Below are 21,670 nucleotides of genomic sequence, written 5' to 3' on the forward strand. Positions count from 1 at the left end.
AGAGAGAGAGAGAGAGAGAGAGAGAGAGAGAGAGAGACTACTATATAGAATTAGTATGTTATGTGTATTTCATTCTTCTTTTAAAATATAATCCATGGAAAATCTAACTTGACAAGATTTAATTCATGGTATCAGATTATCAGTTGATATCAATGTTGATATGTATCAATTGTATTGGTTTTATTTCAAATAAAACACTATTTTTTTTAATTTCTCCAACCGATTAAGCACCCAATGATACATCCAACAACTAGGAGGACTTGGACACATAAACGTCACATGGGTACGTACCTCTAGGTCTTCACAGCCATCGGAAGCCTCGCTCGCATCCTAGCAGTTGAAAATGATCTTTCTCCCCATACAAGAGGGCCCACATGGTCAAGGAGGGAGAGAGAGAGAGAGAGAGAGAGAGAGAGTATACTATGTAGTATCTTTTTTTTTTGGGTAAGGAGTATACTATGTAGTATCACTAATTCACTTTTGTGTATGTATTCCATTTTCCTTTTTAAATTTAGTTTTTTTTTTTGGTGGAACCTTTTTAAATTTAGTTTAATCCGCGGAAAAATCTAAGTGGACCAGTTTCCCGGGAAACGGGTTTTGTTCTTTTGGACAGAACTAAATTTAGTTCTTTTGAACAAATGATCTTTACTCTGCTGACAGAACATCTGTTCTTCTCTTCAAATCGTTTGGATTTCTTTTTAACGAAGAAATTTCGAAATCATTCAAGCAGCGTCGTCTTACTGTACAAGCAAACAAAGCATTTGTTCTTCCCTTGGAAGCGGTAGATTTTGTAGTCTGTACAGTCGTGACTCCAGTCTGAATCTGCAATGGCGTTTCCATACTTGGAAGCTGTAGTGGGTAGGGTTTTTTTCCATCTTTTCTTGTCTGAGCTTTCGTGTACTTCTTTTTTTCATTTCTTGTTGAATATGTTCTTGATTCTCATGCAATGCCGATTGAATGCTTAAGCCAGGTTCTTATTTTTTTGTGTGTGTGTGTGTGTGTGTTTTTTGTTGTACTTTCTGTTGTTTCTTTCATTGATTTTGTTTTCTTTGATATTGGGTTGTTCGATTTCGATGCCAAACTTCCGAGTTCTTGATAGTAATTTTGATTCTTACATATAGGTTTACTGATCTTGCCAATTTACAAGAAATCTCTTTTGTTTGTTCATTGAGTGTTCATTTTCTTTATTTTGTTCTGCTTTGGATTTTTTTTCCCGTCATGGAATTCTGCTCTGGTTATCGTTTCTTTACTGTGCAACTTAGTTTCGTTCTAACCAAGACACTCCCTCTGCTTCTTCTCAGGATTTATGATATCTGGATACATTTTCGAGACACATCTGAATTTGCGGCAACATGCTGTTCTCAAGATGCCAACACCTCCCAAACCTTTGGTAGGAGTTATCAGTCGAAGAAAATTTGAGAAGTCTCGAGCCTATAGTCTTGATAAAAGGTTTGCCTCTTCTTGCTTGCCCACCGAAGATCATTTTGTTATGGGTGGGTTAGTTTATCTGAAGATCATGGTTTTGTTACGGTTATTTGATCTGGTTCAAGGGTTCTAGTAATCTATTTTGTCTGATTGGTCTATTGACTATGTCTTTTAGCTACTTTCGTTTTGTTCGTGGGGCTGTGACCATACTAATGGTCACTCTTGTATTGTACATCGGCATCTTGCCCTGCTTCTGGAAGGTGAGTAAGTGATAACAGTTTCCCTACCCACCCCGCCAACCACCAAAAAGAAAAAATATGCACACTTGGATGAAGATATCGTCTTACACTGTTATATTGTTTTCATCTTATCCCATTATTTGGGCTGCAGATATCGGTAGAGTTTCTTGTGTACATTGACCTAAACCCAGAGAATGAAATACTTCACACACTCACTTCTTGGCTGGTGTTATAATTTGGTCACAGGTATTGATATGAACTCTACTACTGCTATGGCAATGAGTTCAGTTGCCAGTTCAGCATCGGAAATATTGCATTAATACTTCCCACACTCGAATTTCTTTTTATGCATATATCTTATTGGGGAAACCGAAAAATCATGTTCCTTATTCTTAAACAATATTTCTTTTTATGCATATATCTTATTAGGGTTTAAGGTCTAAACTCAATGTGCAGAACTGGATATTTCTTGAAATTTTATTAAATTGATGTATCCAAATATTAAGAAGGTCTATTTCAGACTCAGGAAAGGGTTTTCTTCGAAAACCGAAATAAACTAAATTACACTGGTAGGTAAATTCTATACAATGCAGCCCTGATCTAAAGACTCAACTGGTGGACTTGCCATTTTCTTTGTATTCAACCTTCGTGATTAAGGCTCGACATGGTTTCAATAAGGTTTGTGCTCTTGCTTGGATCTTTTTCATGTATATTGTATATGTTGTCTTCTTTGTTGGTATACTAGATCTGCATTTGAATTGTCATCCGTTTTTCTGTGCATTTTCTTTTAAAATATCTTATACTCTTTTTGATCAATTTTTCTTCAGAGATTTTTTTTTTTTATTTGTTTAATATATTTTTTCAGAAAACAATATGGCTATTCTTTGGGGATATCTTCAAGGCAATTTTCCTTTATATCATAATTGGACCATCCATTGTGGCTGCCATCATTGTAATAGTACAGGTATTATGAATTCATCATTTGCTTTGTATTGACTGTTGGGTACCTTAGTTCGTGTAGTGTTTGGTTTTATTGGTGTTCATGATTCTCAACTGGCAGCCTGCTTTAAAAATTCAAATGCGTTTGGACATTTTCTTAATTTAAAATTTTATTTTTAGACTTTTAGTGGTAAACAATATTGAGGGTTTAATAGTTAGAAGGAGAGAGTAAGTGTGCCAAAATACGACCAAGTCAATGGACCACCAGAACAAGCTACTCTGACCAGCTGGATATGTTATTAACTGATGTTTATTCCAAGGATTAAAGAATCATATTGGATGAATCGACCACATCGGATTGGAATTGGCTGAGGCCGATCATGATTCTGGCTGATACCCCCTCTAAAATCTCTAGGATTAGGGCTTATTTTGGCCAATTCTGGCCCGTTGATTCCGATTCAGATTGGATTGGAATCAACCAGGACCGATGTGTATCCTGATTCTGGGATTTTTTAATCTTTGGTTTATTCCAAGACGAAGTGTTGATTTAAATAGCATACTTCCCATTATTCTTTTTGTTTAGTATGTTAGTCTATGCATTCTGGCAAGCACTATGTTATCAAGCTGGTCACTGTTTTATAACAATCAAAATGAGGTTTACAACTGATATTTATTTTCTGTGGGATTTGATTCCAGACTTGTTGGCTGCAAAATGTGCCACCAAATGCCATTAGTTATTGCATTATGGTAGATGGTGGAGATGTCCATTTTTGCACCTTACCTGTAAATAAATGGTAGCCAGTCACCCCCTTATCCTGGCATATTTAGAACCTCCCCATTCATTCATTAACTCCCATCGTGTGCTGATCTAGTCCATACATTACTCTTACATTGTTTTTGTATTGCTGCAGAAAGGAGGTCCTTACTTGGCTATCTATCTTTGGGGATTTATGTTTGCTGTATCCATTATGATGATGACCCTTTATCCTATTGCAATTGCTCCACTTTTCAACAAGTTTACCCCTGTGAGTATTTATTTTTTCTTCTAACATATTTTGGTAACTGATAGATTGCAGTCCTTCATACCTGATCTAAGTTAACCTTTTTGTTAGATTTCATATGTTACTGCTTCCTTTATCCTGAAGATACATACAGGTGCTCTTTTAGTGATTAATGATGAATATTCTCGTTTTCCCTGTTTTACCGCTCCCCTCAGCTTACCAATGGACAACTGAAACGGAACATTGAGAACCTTGCTTCCTCACTCAAGTTTCCTTTAAAGAAACTCTTTGTTCTTCATGTATCTACAGGGTCAAGCCATAGCAATGTGAAGATTTAACTCTGATAGTTTAATCTAATATGTGTTACTTCACAATTGTGATTTTGTTTGAGTCTGTCAATCAGCATAGAATTCATACAAGTACGGAGGAGAATGAATGAGGTTTGGGTCGCTCTGTCAGCATTTGCTTATGAATTTACTGGATATATTTATTTACTTTGACATGGTGAGGGTTTTCCTTCAACAACAGCAACGAACTCAGCCTTATCCCAACTTAATGGGTTGGCTACATGGATCCGTGCAAAAACAAAATAGGAGAGATGAAAGTAAAAGGAAAGAAGCTCAGCATCAGCAAGTCAGGAAAATCTCAGCTAAATGGGATCGGCTACATGGATATTTGCCCTCCAATCGGCTCTATCTGAGGTCATACTTGGGACAAGACCTAGGCTTTGCATAATCATATTTAAAAAGCATTTGCCCTGAAGCCTTGATACCCATGTCGACGCAAGGAAGTCTCAAAATTTACCTTGAGAATGGATGGCAGCAGGGTGGCTTTTGCATAATCCTACATTCCTACTCTGATACTATCCCAACTCCTATAAACCTAGAGGAAGTCAAGGGGTAAGTAGATCAAAAGAAAAAAAAATTGTATCTTTAATTTAAGAAATGCTTAACACTTAAAAGAAACCTATCAAGTAAACTCCTCCCCAAAAACCTCGCCCCCACACCCCCCCCAAAAAAAAAAAAAAAAAAAAGAAAAGAAAAGAAAGGAAAGGGTGTAGAAGAATCTCATTGGACAGTTGGCAAGTGTATGATAGGCCCTTGGTTCTGTGAGCCAAATCTCTAACCATCCCATCCCATACTTCTTGTCTCCAACTTTTTAAAATATATTCCATGAATAAGAATTTTTGTGTGTTTTTCCTTTGGATATATCAAATATCAATAATCATTTTGTGGTGGTCTCATTCATCTAATCAATATCTGGCAGGCTTACACGTATGGATTCTTTAAGAACAAGCGGATTGTCCTTTATGATATGTTAATTCAGCAGGTATGAAGACATTTCTACTACAGAGCATAAAAAAGGACCTTGTTTCTCACCTACCTCCTCTCTCTGTTCATGTTCATTGAACAACAACCAAGCCTTATCCCAACTGTTCATTGAAGAACTAGGAATGCAAACTATGACTAATCCAGATTCTATATTTATTTTACTTTTGTCATTTGCAGTATGACTATTCTTGACTGGATGGAGATTCCATTTGTGGTGCAAGGCTAAGTGAGATGGCAATGTTTCATTGAATCATTTCCAAATCATTTCTCTCATTCCAATAGAAATATTGATTGGATAGATACTTAGATGTAATTGGATCCATTAGTTTTTGACATTATATGTTTTAGTGATTTGGTTGTGGCTGTCCACTTTTATGTTGACAAAACTTCCTTCTCTTTCCATATGACATTGTGGTGTAATGATCTTATTATAGTGACTGTTGGATCCTTGCACAGTGAATACTGCATAAACAACATTTTAGAGAAAGCTCATTTCTCAATCTTTTCTCTTACACATGGACTTGTCTTACGTGGTTTTTTCTTTTGATAGGTTTGTCTTTCAATTCTACTAGTGTTTTTGCTGCTGGTCCTAAGCCCAGATGGATGGGGGTTAGTGCGTTGGGTAGGCAGCCAGAACCAAAAAGGACTTTAGCCAAACATTTTTTAAATGGATCCTAGAACCTTATAGTCTCGACCTTATGCTAGGTCGTCCCCCTGGAAGCGACACGCTACACTTTGACCTAGGTGTGGTGTATAATGAGCAAGGGTTAGCTACGGCTTCCCCTGCAAACGATGCATTGTGTCGGCAACCGGATGCGGTGACAATTAGGCAAGGGTTTTCGCACCATGGATGAATGGGGTAAAGAAGCTATTCCAAAAGCGTAGGATTAGATTAGCAATTCTAGAATTGATAGATGTTATTAGGAGAAGAAGTATTGACATAATTTATATTCAAGAACTAGATGGAAGGGTAAAAAATCCAAGGAGTTCGATGACTTTAAACTTTGGTCTACGGGGGATAAAAGTTATAGAAGTGGAGTGGGCATAGTAGTGGATAAAGGTTTAAAAAAATGATGTGGTGGATGTTAAAACACTTGGGCTGGACAAAGAAGTTGTCAGTGTAATTAGCGTTTACACACTAATATGAGGTTTTAGTTAAGAGAAAAGAATATTATAGGGAGAGGTCTATAAGGACGTATTGGGAGGGATCATAGAGGCTATGAAGGAAGACATGGAGCATATGGTTTTGAAGAGACGATGAGGCAAGGACTTCAGTTTTAGATTTTGTTGTGGCTTATGATTTATCCAAAATAAACACATACTTCGAAGAGAGAGGATCATTTAGTTAACTTCAAAAATGGGCATCATCGTAGCCAAAATAGATTTTTTTCTAACTCAAAGTACCAATAGGTTGTCATGTAAGCACTGTAAGCTTACACCAGGAGAGAGCCTAACTACTCAACATAGATTAGTGGTCATGGATATGTGTCTCATTACACCAAAATGTAAGAAAGGTGAGATCATTTTCCCTAGGATAAGGTGGTGGAGCTTAAAATGAGAAACTGAAATCATTTATTGATAAATTGGTCAAACAAGGAAGGTGTGACTTTGATGGAGACACTAATACAACATGGAACAAGATGACTACTTGTAGTAAGAAGGTTGCTAAAGATATCCTTGGAAAATTGAAAGGGAAAAATCATTCATCTGGGGAGACTTGGTGGTGAGATGATGATTTTCAAGTAGACATTAAGGCTAAGAAAGAAGTTTTAAGACATGGTGAAGGACTAAGGATGTAGAGGATTTAAAAAGGTATAGAGTTTCTAGAAATGAAGCCCAAAGGAGTGCGGAAAAGCAAAGGAGAAGAAATATGAGGATCTCTATAACAATTTGAGGACAAGGAAGGGAAAAAGCTATCTAAGATGGATAAATGAGGGACCTGAAGAGTAGAGATTTTAATCATGTTAGATGTGTTAAAAGTGAGGGTGATAAAGTACTAGTAGGCAGACACTTCGAGTAATAGTTTCTTAGAAGGTTGCACAACTCATCAAGACACCATGTCTTGTGTATATATATATATATATGTATAGAAGTACCCATGTAGGCACTTCTCTTCTCTCCTAAGGATTGGAGGCCTAGTTTATTCACCCATCCCTCTGTATCCTGGTGAGAACGGATACGGTTCACATTAGGCAACACGTGATCAGACGCTCTCACGGACGTCTCAAACCTCAGGGCGGCTCATTACTGGGTGATATAACACTGTTGGCGCCCATAAGATGCAGATTTGACGCTAATTCGGGCCTATTGTACCCCCACCCGCCTCAGTTTCTCGGCATGTGTCTGAAATTCAGGCTAACAAATCCCAATACATCGGCCTGAGAATTTTAGGGACATGGAACTTGCTTAGGCAGTTCGCCAACTACACTTGAGCCCCTCAAACTCAAACATCTCGATGTTTGGACACTATATATATATATATATATGAAAAATTAGGGTGCTTGAAGTATAGAAGTTCTAAGGAGGATGAAATTAGACAAGGCACTTGGTCCATATGTGGTCCTAATAGAAGTGTGGAAGAGCTTATGATTATGTGCACAAGGAAAATGCTATAGTACAGTCATATGACCAACTATGATGCATGGCATGGAATGTTGGGCAGTTAAGAAACATCATATAGATTAACTCAGTGTAGCTGAGATGAACATGTTGAGATGGATATGTGGTAAAACTAGGAAAGATAAAGTAAGGAAAAACAAATTAGAGCTGATTTGGGAGTAGCGACGATACATGATAAGATGTGAGAAAGTCGCTTGAAGGGACATGACCATGTACAATGGGGCCTTTAGATGCTTCAATATGGAGAAGTGATTTGATTCAGATTGAAGGAGCTAAAAGAGCTAGGGGAAGACCTAAAATGAATTTGAGAGAAGTGGTGAGGAAAAACATGCATAACTTAGGCATTTTATCATAAATTTCTTTGAATAGATTTGATGGAGGGTAAGGATCCATGTAGCCAACCCCATTTAGTTGGGATAAGGCTGAGTTGTTGTTATTGATAGGTTTTTCTTTCATGATTTCTAATCTTTTTGTCAAAAGTTTACTCTTAGTGATATTTTGCTGTTTAAATTCATATTCACAAGTTAGGATAACATATCAAATTATCAATCACACATTAGTTGAACTTGTGCTTTCATGTTCACTGACCACTTTGTTAGCTTTTAAAGTGTTAACATGTGTTCTCTTTCCTATACTCAGCAGATTTGGCAATTCAAAAGGCCTGGAGATAATCCTGAACGAACAATAACACAGTTACTAATTTTTTTTTCTTTTGAGGGCAGGGGTGGAATAATAATCTGTTAGGTCTTTATATCCTGCAGCATGCCTATGTATGATAACATTGGTGATAGGTATATTACATTTCTGACCATTATTTCCTTTTGATCTTACAGCTGGGATCATTTGCATGTTACACCTGCAGTTCCTTTAATTTCTTATTTTTTAAATTGCTTTGAATTTTATTAGGAGGTGGGATCCCATGAAAATTCTGTGCTAACTTGAACAGACTGAAAGGTATATGAACTGTTGGGATGTCTTTATCCTACGTCCAGAGCTAGATGGTCCTATATTTTCCTCCCTCTTCCACTGGCGACGTCATTCAATCTCATTTGTTCTTCTCTTTCTTAGCCAGACCTTGGTTGTGTTTGGTTTGCAACCTCAGAACATGTTCTGCGTCTAAAATACATGCTGGAGTGAGAGCAATGCTGTTTGGTATACATTCCCGTTCTGGATTTCTAAAATGTGATTAAGAACAGGCCTCATTTTGGAATACATCCAGAATCCCATCCCGCATTCTGCAAGTGCACTTAGTATTATAAAATATATGTGTTAAATTTGTTACTGGCGACGTCATTCAATCTCATTTGTTCTTCTCTTTCTTAGCCAGACCTTGGTTGTGTTTGGTTTGCAACCTCAGAACATGTTCTGCGTCTAAAATACATGCTGGAGTGAGAGGAATGCTGTTTGGTATACATTCCCGTTCTGGATTTCTAAAATGTGATTAAGAACAGGCCTCATTTTGGAATACATCCAGAATCCCATCCCGCATTCTGCAAGTGCACTTAGTATTATAAAATATATGTGTTAAATTTGTTACTACAATTTGAGTGTATTTTTGTATTTTTTGCTGTCTAAAATAAATATAATAATAATAAAAAAACCTTAGACCCACTTGCAAGATGGATGGTGAGAGGAAAGAAAGTTTTGTGCAATGTTCCCCCCCCCCCCCCCGAGTTTTCATGGGGGTTGCTGGTATTCTCTGTGTGTGTGCTTGCTGAAGGTGGTCACTGCTCGGCTTTTTCTTCTAAGCACCACAGAGCCCAACTATCCACCAGAAATATTAAGTGATAAATAAGAAATTAGCTTCAAAGCAAGCAGAACACATCCAAATTTTCAGAAAATGACGCAACCACTATATCTCAGGCACATGAAACATGGAAAGCCGACCATTTTTAGTATAAGACTAAGGCAGAGCGGAGCAGAAATGAAGTTCCAATACCTGGAATACTCTGTCTTCAAATTACCTGCAAATCCAGATCTCAGCCTTCATACAGAAACAGCTCCAGATTTCGGAATTCCAGGTTGACTTCTTCACAGTTCACTTCATTTTTTTTCTTTTGGATGAATAAACTAATTCATTACCAAGGAGAAAGAATATAAAAGGGAAGAGAAATTGGGGGGGTGGGGGGAAGGTGGCATAACCTCAACAAACAATCAAATCTGGGAGGGCAACAATAAAACTAACCCTGGAGAAAACCAAAGGGGAACCTCAAAAAGGGGAGGGGGGGGGGACATCAATGGGGAGGGGGAATGAAGTCAACCGGCAGTCTCCAGGAAGCCTTGATATGTCTATTCCTACGAGTATTAGGAATTGGCCGAGGGTGAAGAGATCTAACTTTAGCGGAGACATTGAGGTAGATGGTTTTCCAAATCTTGTCCTTATAATGAGAATTGGAGGACCATTTATGGATGTTACGCTCCATCCAGATGTGGTTAATGGTAGCATGGAAAGCTAGTTTTCCAATAGCGTCACAGATGAAGGAACCCCTGAAGGTCATATCAATCTAGACCCATTCCCTATCCAGAGGAATAATGGATCTTCTAGAGGGCCAACAACTAGAGAGGACTCTTTTCCAAACCGAGGAGGAGAGGGGGTAGGAGAAGAAGAGATGAGCAGTGTCCTTGGAGCCATGAGGGCAGAGGCAGCAGGAGGGAGGAACAGGAATGTGGGGATGTATGAGGAAGGATTGTGTAGGAACACAATTGGATAAGGTGCGCCAAATTGTAAAGCTGTGGTGAGGGATACGGCCTTTGAACCAAACAATTTTGTGCCAGGGAGCCAGAGGCCTAGTTCACTTCATTGAATAGCCTCTCTTTGGCAATTTGAGGGAATCGGACCAAAATAAAATGCTTAACCCATTCCACTGTGAAGAATGCATTCTAGGCTGATCCCAACGAAGTTCTCATTCTTCTCTAGAATGAGTTCTGCATTCTAGGAATGGTAATGTGCATATTCACATTCTGAAGAATCCATTCCAAATACTGACCTAATCTCTTCTTTCCATCCAATGCTGCCAGATATTTCTTCGTTTCGTGTTGTTATTGTATAGACAGACAATCTCAAGGCCTTACCTGCCAACTTGATAATGGAATATTCTATTTGGCCTTTTCAACCCTGTTGATAATGGCGTATTCGTTGATGTACTTGGCTTGCAAATTGTGACGGCTTTATGAATTCAAGGTAATAAACGATTAAATTTGGGTACTGTTCAGCTGAATCCTTGCCATTCCTTGCTAAGACGCTATTGGAAGCTTCATCGTTTTTATTTTCCTCGTTGTCATTTTCTTTTTGGATATATATGTTTACCTGGTTGTCTGTTGCCAGAGTGATCATCCTCTGAGTTCTTAAAAGATATACTTACTGCGTGTTCCAAAACTTAATTGAGCCTTTTTATGTGAAAACACCTTGTTTGTGTAATTTTTGTACATTCATTGAATGTTAATGCTGTCATGTAAACGAATCACAGTTTAGTTCTGTGGGAATTTGGGAGAATCAACCATCCTATTCATCGTTGTTACTCATTTTCTTCTGGCGTTTCACATTCTTAAAGGTCATTACTGAATTCTATAAGAAAATCATAGTCGTAAGGGTGGAAATATTTGATATTAGGCTGTAATATTTCTATTTTTCACACTGAAGCTTATGTAATATGGCCCAATTGCATCTTGGCAGTGCAAAAAAGATGAAGTTGTTGCTGTTATTGCCCATGAACTGGGGCATTGGAAACGTGGTCATCCAATATATAAGTTTATTGCAATCCAAGTATGTTCTGCCTTCCATGAAAATATAGCTTTCATATTTTTTTCCCTTTATTTATTTATTTTTATTTTTTTTGGGGGGTGGGGGGTGGTTGGGTAACTATTGAAGTTCAATATCTTTGAAAATCCATTCCTTTTTTATTAGGTTATCAGAACATTCTTCAACTTTCTTTTGTTACCATGATCATGTAGTGAAGTTGAGCTATGGTGGTCTTCATGACACCTTAGATACTTATCAACAGATGTGAAGAAGTATTGTTCTGTTTTGGATTTTTAATTAGAAAATTTTATTTCTGAAAAACAAGGAAGAGATAAGAGACAATACTTAATTGCACAACAACAACAATCGTAAGCTAAGCCTGCTAACCCACAAAGGGGACAAATCAGTCTTACTGCCCCATCCCTAGCAAGCTCATTGCCCAAGTAATTGACTGACATGAACAAGCGTTTCAGTGTCAGGCACACAATTTCTTGCAGGCTCAGAACAAGACCATTTATTTTATTTCTTTTCTTTTCTTGGCTGGGTGAGGAGAGTTCCAAAAATTCCTTGAATATTGAAGTTATTTCACCTTCACTAAACAAGGATATGCCATACATGCATATTCAACATAGTGATTCTCAAAACAGGATAATCCTTGGTAGTTACATATCTTTTCTATATTATCGTCTGCTTCAGTGACTAGTCCACTTGGATTGGCTCATGGTATTCATTCATGTGAATATGTAGGGTAGTTTTGGTTTGCTTTCTCGGCTTCATTTGTCACATTTAGCATTAATGGAGGTCCTTACCTTTTTACAATTTGGAGGGTATACTCTTGTGAGGAACTCAAAGAATTTGTTTGAAAGTTTTGGGTTTGACACACAGCACGTGCTCATTGGGCTCATCCTCTTTCAGGTTTGATTTCTTTTTCCTTATTTTTTGATAAATAACTTTCAATTATAAATTTATACTGACCACATCTCATTTATTTTGCATGCATAAACATGTGGTACTTGTTTGTGGTGTCAGAAAACAGGGCTGAGCTTGCTTATTGTACCTTTATTGATACTGAATTTTTGAATAAACCCGAGATTCTTTCTTATTTCTTCCTTATTTATTCCACATCCACATATTGATTCTATCTATATAGATTATCTATGTAGTGCCAATCCAACACAAGTCTTTATACATTGTTATAAGACAAGAGAAAGAACCATGGCTGTAAATTTTGGTTAGGTTTCAAATCAGTAGTGTGCACGCATCCGATAAGATGCAGGTAAGGTATCCCTAACTTTTATTTTGGGGTTTTAACTAATTTTTGGCCAATTTCTTGATTGAAATTTTCATCACTGTTTCTGCTACTAACTATGGACCAACCCAATTCCGTCCCAACTCCCAAGCCGATGAACCGAACCTTCTCTGGCCCATTTCAAAACTATGTTAGAGAAACCTTAGAGATTGAAAGAATAAGATCCTGTAGTTCACACTAAAGAGTAAAGATGCAATGTATCAACCATCAGCTAAAGGCAGCTCTTGGTTAAAGTTATCCTTGTTTATATATGCATTACATAAACTCATAATGTGCAAAATACTAAAATATGCATATGTATATATATATATATATATATCTATATATATAGGGAAAAGACTGGGTGTGCCACCGGTATACCCAGATCTATGTCTCTCTCTCCTCCTCCCCTTGGAAAAGTCCCCTGTGCCCCTCCCATCCCAGCACTTCCGTTGGTTGAGACGCTAGCTCCAGGAAAGCCAGCAGCATACCTATCCCTCTCCCATATATATATATATATATATGTGTGTGTGTGTGTGTGTGTGTATAAAACACATGTACATATACTATCTCAATTTCTTCAAAAATTATATATATATAAAATAATTATGTGAATACATATTCACATAAATATACATATATATTGACCAAAAAGTTAAGACTGAAATATCCGAAATTTTCATTTGGTCCGTCGACTGAAATGGTCACTGAAACAAAATTTACAACTAAGGAAAACCCTCCACACAATTGTCCATATGGTTGATGGCTGTATGGGCTATTAAATTTGAAAGATACCTCTAGAGAATTTCCACATTTACACAACAGTTAAAATGAACAAATTATCCCTGCATTTGGCAGAAAATAGCAAATAGTAGGTGTAAAGATTTGACAACCAGAATCAAAGATGAAGAAATAAGAGAGAGACAAAGAGATCGGTGTAACTTGGGAGTCACAACCATGTGGTTGGGACTTCCCCTTTCATTCAATATATAGACTACCTATTACATAGCCATAACCCAAATAGGAAAGTAGAATGCATAATCAAAATAGGAAATTAACTCTAACTTAGCTAACAACTATCCTAAATCTGATACATGCTCGCCTCCAACTGTTGGTGTGGGAAACTCCCTGGAGGGGTTTATTAAATATAATTATACATCTCTAGAATTTTTAAAGGTAAGATCAATCATTTTATAATCAGAGAACCTGAGAAGGGAACTGTACATGTCAAGTACATTTACATACACATGGTAACATCAAGAAGAAAAAACTGATGCCACAGTAGGAAAGGTAAGGAATGAATGCACGAATCTACACCATTTCCCAATATATCTCCACCCTTCCTAGCTTATCTGCTGAAGTATTACATATTATGAATGTAGATTGTGATGCAGTATCATACAGTATGTGCATGTATCTTTTACATACATAAATAAAATAATCTCAGTTGGTTTTCCATATTATGCTTACTACTAATTTTACTCCATCCTTTCCAGCCAGATATAGTTTCAGGTTACTAGGTCTAGAATATCATGTATTTCTGTCTGGACTGTGCCTGACAAGGTGGGAATCCATTCTCTCAACAGTAAACCCTTTATATATTGTAAAGAGAAAGGATAGGATCTTATCATTGTAATCCTTTCATTGTATAGCTGTTATATGAAAGGATAGGATTCTTTCAATCCTTTCATTGTATAGCTGTTATATTTGTGTAATATTCCCTTTCCCTATAAAACCTTGTATAGGTTTTTGTAATATTCTCTTTCCTTGTAAAGTTCTTTCTTTCTATGGACTTACCTTGTATGGGTGTCCAATTTTGTGTATTTATATGGGTTTCCTACAGGAATACAAGACACGGAATTTTGCTGATTTACATGGTATCAGAGGGAGGTTTCGATTTGGGTTTGTTGGTGAAGAATACCACATCATCCTTCTCTGGTCAAGGGTAGTTTGAGTAGTGAGTCGAGTCTCTTCCCGAAGCAACTCCCCAAGAACCAAATCCATTTAAGGTAGGGTACCCCTATTGAGGATGTTAGCTCGAACAACCTCATAGTCAGCTCTCAATTTCATGAGAAAATGCATTACTTTTCTTTCAGCATATATTTTCTGTAAGGTGCTAATGCAACAATCAGATAAATCGGAAGTTATATGAGCCTGTTCATACTCATTCCATAAAGTGAGGAAACCAGCATAATATTCCTAAAAACACTTCTCTCCCTGACCATATGAAATTAAATCATTTTCAATTTGAAAATTTTTGGCTAAATTTGATTGCTGATAAACTCGTTCAAGATATGATCACATCTCATGAGATGTGGAAAAACCACGCATAGGAATACCAATATGCAGATCAATAGTACCAAGAATCCAAGTGATAATCTTAGCATTATCAATCTTCCATTTAGCCAAATTAGATGACTTGGAAGGATCAGTAACAGATGGTTGGGATGTCGAGCCATCGATATAGCCCCACAAACCTTTCCCTTCCATGAAAAACTGAAAATGAAACCTCCAAATACCATAGTTTGTACCATCGAATTTAACAGACAATATCTCAGATTTTTCCATTTTGGAAGAACAAATAATGGGAAAAAAAAATTAATAGCAGTCAATGAAAAGAGCAAGAGACGTAGGATGGTATTGCAGCAAATGGGTAATGGGTGGCAGAAAATAGGTGGCAGCAAAACAAATTTATATATATATATATAGAAGGATAAGAACTAATAAGTGAGGAAGGAGGGTACCCACAAGGCACAGATTGCAGCAGAACTGAACAAGGACTGTTCACAGATGCACAGATTGCTCACAGGACAGCGGAAGATTGGAATCGGAGGATCAGAATGCTTGGCAGAGGTTGAGATCTGAACCCTTGCTGCAGAGATGATCGGAATGCTCCAGAGATTCTAGAGAAGGCTGAGATCTGAACCCTTGCTCTGTTTGCTCCATTGGATCCCATTACTTCTCTTTTTGTCTCGTTAGATCCTGTTTCTCTTCCTAAATGTTACCGGCAGGCATGTCGTTTTCCTTGTTGGCAAGAGGCTATGGACTCAGAACTTAATGCTTTAGTGGAAAATGATACTTGGGATATGGTGCCTACTCCTTCGAATACTCCAGTTATTGGGTGTCATTGGGTATATTCTATGAAGCTCAAGTCTGATGGCTCTATTGATAGATATAAAGCTCGTTTTGTTGCTCAGGGAGATAAATAGGAATATGGTATCGACTACTCTGAGACTTTTGCTCCAGTTGCTAAGATGACCACTGTTCATGTCGTCTTAGCTCTTTATGGTCATCTTAGCTCTTTCTGATGTCCGTCAATGGCCTATATTTCAAATGGACATTAAGAATGCCTTTCTACATGGTCATTTGAAGGAAACAGTTTATATGCACCCCTCTCCTGGTCTTTCATATAATCGATCAATGGTTTGTAGACTAAAGAAATCCTTATATGGTTTGAAGCAAGCTCCTAGGGCTTGGTTTGAACGTTTTCGAGAGGTGGTTATTCATGCTGGTTTTACTCAGAGTTACCATGATTACTCATTGTTCTTTCATTCTTCTGCTAAAGGTGTAGCGTGTCTTCTATTATATGTGGATGACATTCTTATTACTGGAGATGATATTGACGCTATTACCACATTGAAGTCACTTCTAAGTTCTTCCTTTAAGATGAAGGATTTGGGTCCTGTCACATATTTTCTTGGACTCAAGGTTCACTACTCTAAACGGGGTTACTTTGTTAACCAACACAAATATGTTCAAGATTTGATTAAACTAGCCAACTTAACTGATGACAAGAAAGTGGATACTCCTATGGAAGTTAATGTCAAATACTCTAAGCATGCTGGAGAACCTCTTTCTGATCCTACTATATATCGGCAGCTTGTGGGAAGTCTCATCTATATTACTATGACTCGCCCAGATATTTCTTATGCTGTCCATATTGTTAGCCAGTTCGTTTCGTCACCTTGCCAATTGCACCTCACCTCTACTCATTGCATTATTCGCTATTTGCGAGGGACAACTACACAAGGGCTATTTTTCTCCTCCTCTTCTTCAATTAAATTGCGTGTCTATGCTGATGCTGATTGGGCTGGTTGTCCTGACTCTCGGCGCTCTACTTCAGGATGGTGTGTTTTTCTTGGGGACTCTCTTATTTCTTGGAAATGTAAGAAGCAGCATACAATTTCCAAGTCATCTGCAGAGGCTGAATATCGTTCGATGTCATCAGTTTGTAGTGAGATTGTTTGGCTTCATGGGTTATTCAAAGATTTCTCTGTTTCATTTTCAGAGCCAACACCTCTCTATGCTGATAATACTAGTGCCATTCGCAATGCGTCCAATCCAGTATTTCATGAGTGCACGAAGCACATTGAGGTTGATTGTCATTTCATTCGTGACAAATATCTTAATAACCTTATTTCTCTTCCCTACATAGCTTCTGCTCATCAGATTGCAGACATTTTTACTAAAACTATGTCTTCAGCTCGTCATTGGTATCTTGCATCCAAACTTATGCTGTCCACCCAGCATCAGTTTGAGGGAGAATGTAAAGAGAAAGGATAGGATCCTTTCATTGTAATCCTTTCATTGTATAGCTGTTATATGAAAGGATAGGATTCTATAGGATTCTTTCAATCCTTTCATTGTATAGCTGTTATATTTGTGTAATATTCCCTTTCCCTATAAAACCTTGTATAGATTTTTGTAATATTCTCTTTCCTTGTAAAGTTCTTTCTTTCTATGGACTTACCTTGTATGGGTGTCCAATTTTGTGTATTTATATGGGTTTCCTACATGAATACAAGACACAGAATTTTACTGATTTACATATATGACATTGGTTTTCGTTCATTGCAGAACACTGTACTTCCCCTCCAGCATCTTGCTACTTTTGGTCTTAATCTTGTTACACGATCTTTTGAATTCCAGGTAACTAGTTTCCAGAGTAATTCTGGTCACATGTGTTGTCGTCTCTCTTTCTCATCTATTTCTACTGTTTTTGATTCTCGACCCAAGCTGAAATGATAGTTTCTTTACTCAGGCTGATGCTTTTGTTAAGAAGCTTGGTTATTCAAAGCCACTTCGAGCAGTTCTTGTGAAACTACAGGTGATTATTTTCAGACCTGTATTTATAAAAAAATTTATCTACATGTCTCTATATGCAATGGACTGGAATGCGATGTTGGATTGCTCCACCAGTACTCCATTTCGGATTTCTTGGATAGTAACTCAGCTCCTGTGTCTTTTACCCACCTGGGGAGTGAAGTCTGTTAATTTGGGTGGCAAAGCTTTTTTTTTTTGGGAGGGTTGGGTTTATCATATAAAGATGGAAAGTGCAGGGGTGAACATTAGTTCATTACTGATCAGAGGGTTTATTGGCTTGCAGAAAGAAAATCATTCAGCAATGAACACAGATCCATGGTACTCAGCCTACCACTATTCTCATCCTCCATTTGTTGAAAGACTAGCAGTGCTTGATGAATCTGACAAGAAAGCAGATTGACGCGGAAATGTCAAATATTGAAGGCTATCAAGGTGGACCATTGCGTGGATGAGCATTAATCAATCTTATTTTGGTTTCAACATGAATCAGGCTTGAATTTCCAATTTTCATTCTTCCATGTAGCACTACGAAAGTTCCCATACCATGAAACAAGCTCTGCTTACAGGAGTTGGATATCACTGAGGTCATCATAGAAAGTAGAAAAAGGATAAACAGCAAAGCTTTGATGAAGCTAATTCTGCTTGTGGCTGTTGCTTTCTATTGCTTTTTCAAATTTAAACCCAACTGTAAATGTGCAGGAAATCTTGATTTGATTATTCAACAAAAAAAATTTTGCATTACTCACTTAGCAAGTTCTTGATGGCCTACTTTATTGGGTCATGTAGAATTATGATGTAGCAATTTTGACCGTTGGATAGAAAGTACATTGTCACTTTGTAAACTTCGTTTGAACTGAATTTTTACATTTGAATAGAAGACCTTGGGGCCTATGCTTGCGAATTTTGGTTCTATATGAGCTAATATGTGGTAGATATATGAAATGTACAAGAAACCCATCATATTAGGGCAGGAAACTGCCCTGAAATTTTTATAAACTTGTATTAAGAAATGATATAGGGAAAAAGAACCTTGCGTGCTTACGTGGTTCTATTATGTCAAGATACAGGCGGTGTCATGCTGCCCCTCCCCTGTTTCGATGCCTCTATGTGGTCTCCTATTGACTTGCACACTAGTTGCACCGCCATGCAAGCAGATAGAGTTTCTTTGCTCAATGATAAAATATGATTTTTCATAATTTTTTAAATAGAAAACATATATTAAATATAGGACAGATTACTTACAGCAGCATCCATCGTAGAGTTTAAAAAAATATGTTTTGCCAACAAATTTTTTTTTTTTTTTTTGGGGGGGTGGTGTGAGGTTTTACCAACAATATTAAATTAATGGAAAAAGGTGGTCTATCTTCTCTGGACTTCTTTTTAATAATTGAGGGGCTAGATAGTGGAGCAAGGGCATTAGATTTTTCACTAGTACAATCAAGTGGATCCTCTCTCTCTCTCTCTCTCTCTCTCGGAATAGAGTCAGAGGTTTCTGTGGGGGGTTGGATTGAATCACAATTGATCTTGACTTGATTCTTGACCGATATTGTATCAATGGATCGGTGTGGGTGAAGGGGTAAAATAATTTTAAAAATGTTTTTTAATTGAAAACATGAATATCTTTTGTTCTTGGCCAATCCAGATTGGTTCAAATCATTATCAGTCTTGATCGATCTTAAGATCTAGTTCTTTTTTTTTTTTTTTATCTAAATATTATCTAGGACTCGGATTAACCCCACCTGATATTGAATTCTCAAACCTCACTCTGGGGAGTGAGTGTGGTCACTACGCTCAATGAATGGGATAAAATGACAGGTCATAAAATGAAAAATGACATTTTTATGAATATTTCTTTGCATTTTTTCATTAAATCTCGCTTATTTACAGAATCGCACTCCATCACAGGAAACTCTTTTCATGTATATATTTCATCGGTTTAAGGTCCGATCTTCAAATATCTGTATCGACCGATACGGCCGATACCAACCTGAGACTCTGAGTCTGTGACACGTGGGAATGCATTCCCTGAAATTATTAACGCAACAATAACGGCTCTCTCAGTCTCTCTCCTCTTTTCTCTCACTCTCTCTAAACGGCTCTCTCACAGTCTCTCTCCTCTTTCGCTTTCCGCTCTTTATTAGGAAATTAGTTTTTCTGCTTTAAACTACTCTGTTTTTCCAGTAATGCCTGCATGGAAGTTTGAGATTTGTTAGGTCTACTGGATTTTTCTCTTTATTTATGTAAAACTTATTAGGGTAATGCAATACGTAATTCTATTCAACTCCACTCTCTCTCTCTCTCTCTAACTGTTTAGTCACTCTCACTGTCTCACACTCTCTGACTCGACTCCCACTTTGTCCTTCACTCTGACCTCTCCTCTGCAACTCCCTTCTCTCTCTCTCTTTTCACCCACAAACCCCACTTCCATTTCGCCGCAAAACCCAAATTTTCCGGCGATATGATGCAATTTCCACTCGGAATATCCCTGTTTCGGCTATCTTAGGGAAATCCAACAAGTATCGACCATGTCGGTCTTCGATACAGCGTTTCTGAACAGTGAGCTCTCGAAGCCGACTTCAATCTTTGGTCTTCGTTTATGGGTAGTGATCGGAATCTGCGTTGGGGCTTTCATTGTTCTCATACTCTTCCTCATCTCTCTCTGCATTACGTCTCGTCGCCGTAAATCTCCCAAATACTATCGCTCACTTTCGGGGAAGAGGCTTCGCGCCCGTGAGCTGACCCCTGTGGTCTCTAAGGAGATCCAAGAGATCCTCCATGTTGGTGCTCCGGATCAGCGCTCTGCGTTTCCCTCTGCTATTCCAGAGATCCAGATCGACATTGGGAAGCCTGAGCATCGGGTGGTGTTCTCCGATAGACCCTCTTCACACGCAAGCGGTGAGAGCCGATCGACTAATGCGACGGATTCCACATCCATGGCCGTTGGGCCTCCTGAGGTTTCGCATCTGGGTTGGGGTCACTGGTATACTCTCCGGGAGCTTGAAGCGGCGACCAACGGATTTTCCGATGAGAATGTGATTGGGGAAGGTGGTTATGGGATCGTTTATCTCGGCGTTTTGCCGGACAAAAACCATGTTGCTGTTAAGAATTTGTTGAATAACAGGTACCTAATTGCCCAGATTTCTGCCGCATTTTATTCCACGAATGCAGAATTGTTTATTGACAATTCCTTCAATTTCTTTGTTCCTAGTTGCCCAAGTCGTACACCTTGGCTTAATGTTAGTTCTATAGTCTTTACAGATAAGTGTTTTCTAAGGAAGGTAATTTTTATTTCTCTGTCAACCGGGTTCTATGAAGTGCTACCAACATGTTTTTCTTGTAAGAATAAAAGCTCCGCAGAAACTTTCTTACTGAATCCAGAATTCCTGTTTTCTTCTTCTTCTGTCAAAATGAGACATTGAGTTCATCCATGCTGCTTTATTTTATTCCAAAGAGCTAATCTTGGGCTTCTAAGTCTGATCTGTTAAGTGTTGTTATCTTGACACTTGCTGTGTTTACATAACTTTTGAGGTAGATCAATTTTTCTACTGTTTTAATTATGTTGTTACCTGGAATTAACAACATAATTAAGTGAAGAACCTTTTGCTCCCTTCTTGGATTTCGAGATATATATATATATATATATATAGCTTAATGATATTTTGAGTTAGTTGATGAGACAAATGAATTATCAGGGGTCAAGCTGAGAAGGAGTTTAAAGTAGAAGTGGAGGCAATTGGCCGAGTTAGACACAAAAATCTGGTCAGGTTGCTTGGATACTGTGTGGAAGGAGCTCACAGGTATGAATTTTCGAAATATATTTCAAGTGCAACTGTCTTTAAGCTCAAGTCCTTTATGGTAGGTTTCTGCTGATGTTAGGTTCTGGGGATTAAAATTCTGTGGAAACTCAGTTTTATGGTCTGATTTGAACCTTGAGATATTTATGATTGTTTACTCCCCTTCATTTGTTTTTTTTTTTTTTTTTTTTT

General features: G+C 37.8%; 1 protein-coding gene and 1 pseudogene across 1 annotated transcript; both read left to right on the forward strand.

Annotated features, from left to right (window-relative positions):
* The first annotated feature begins 591 nt into the window (after positions 1-591).
* On the forward strand, positions 592-18,585 carry LOC122066419 (annotated as a pseudogene).
* A 1,289-nt stretch (positions 18,586-19,874) lies between these two features.
* On the forward strand, positions 19,875-21,641 carry LOC122066418 (probable serine/threonine-protein kinase At1g01540). The gene is made up of 2 exons (XM_042630223.1): positions 19,875-20,805; positions 21,377-21,641. Exons 1-2 carry the CDS (start codon positions 20,210-20,212, stop codon positions 21,552-21,554), a joined length of 774 nt encoding a protein of 257 aa, XP_042486157.1. The 5' UTR covers positions 19,875-20,209; the 3' UTR covers positions 21,555-21,641.
* Positions 21,642-21,670: the final 29 nt, after the last annotated feature.

The sequence above is a fragment of the Macadamia integrifolia genome, unplaced genomic scaffold (genome assembly GCF_013358625.1).
Source record: "Macadamia integrifolia cultivar HAES 741 unplaced genomic scaffold, SCU_Mint_v3 scaffold2382, whole genome shotgun sequence".
In the NCBI taxonomy this organism is placed as follows: domain Eukaryota; kingdom Viridiplantae; phylum Streptophyta; class Magnoliopsida; order Proteales; family Proteaceae; genus Macadamia; species Macadamia integrifolia.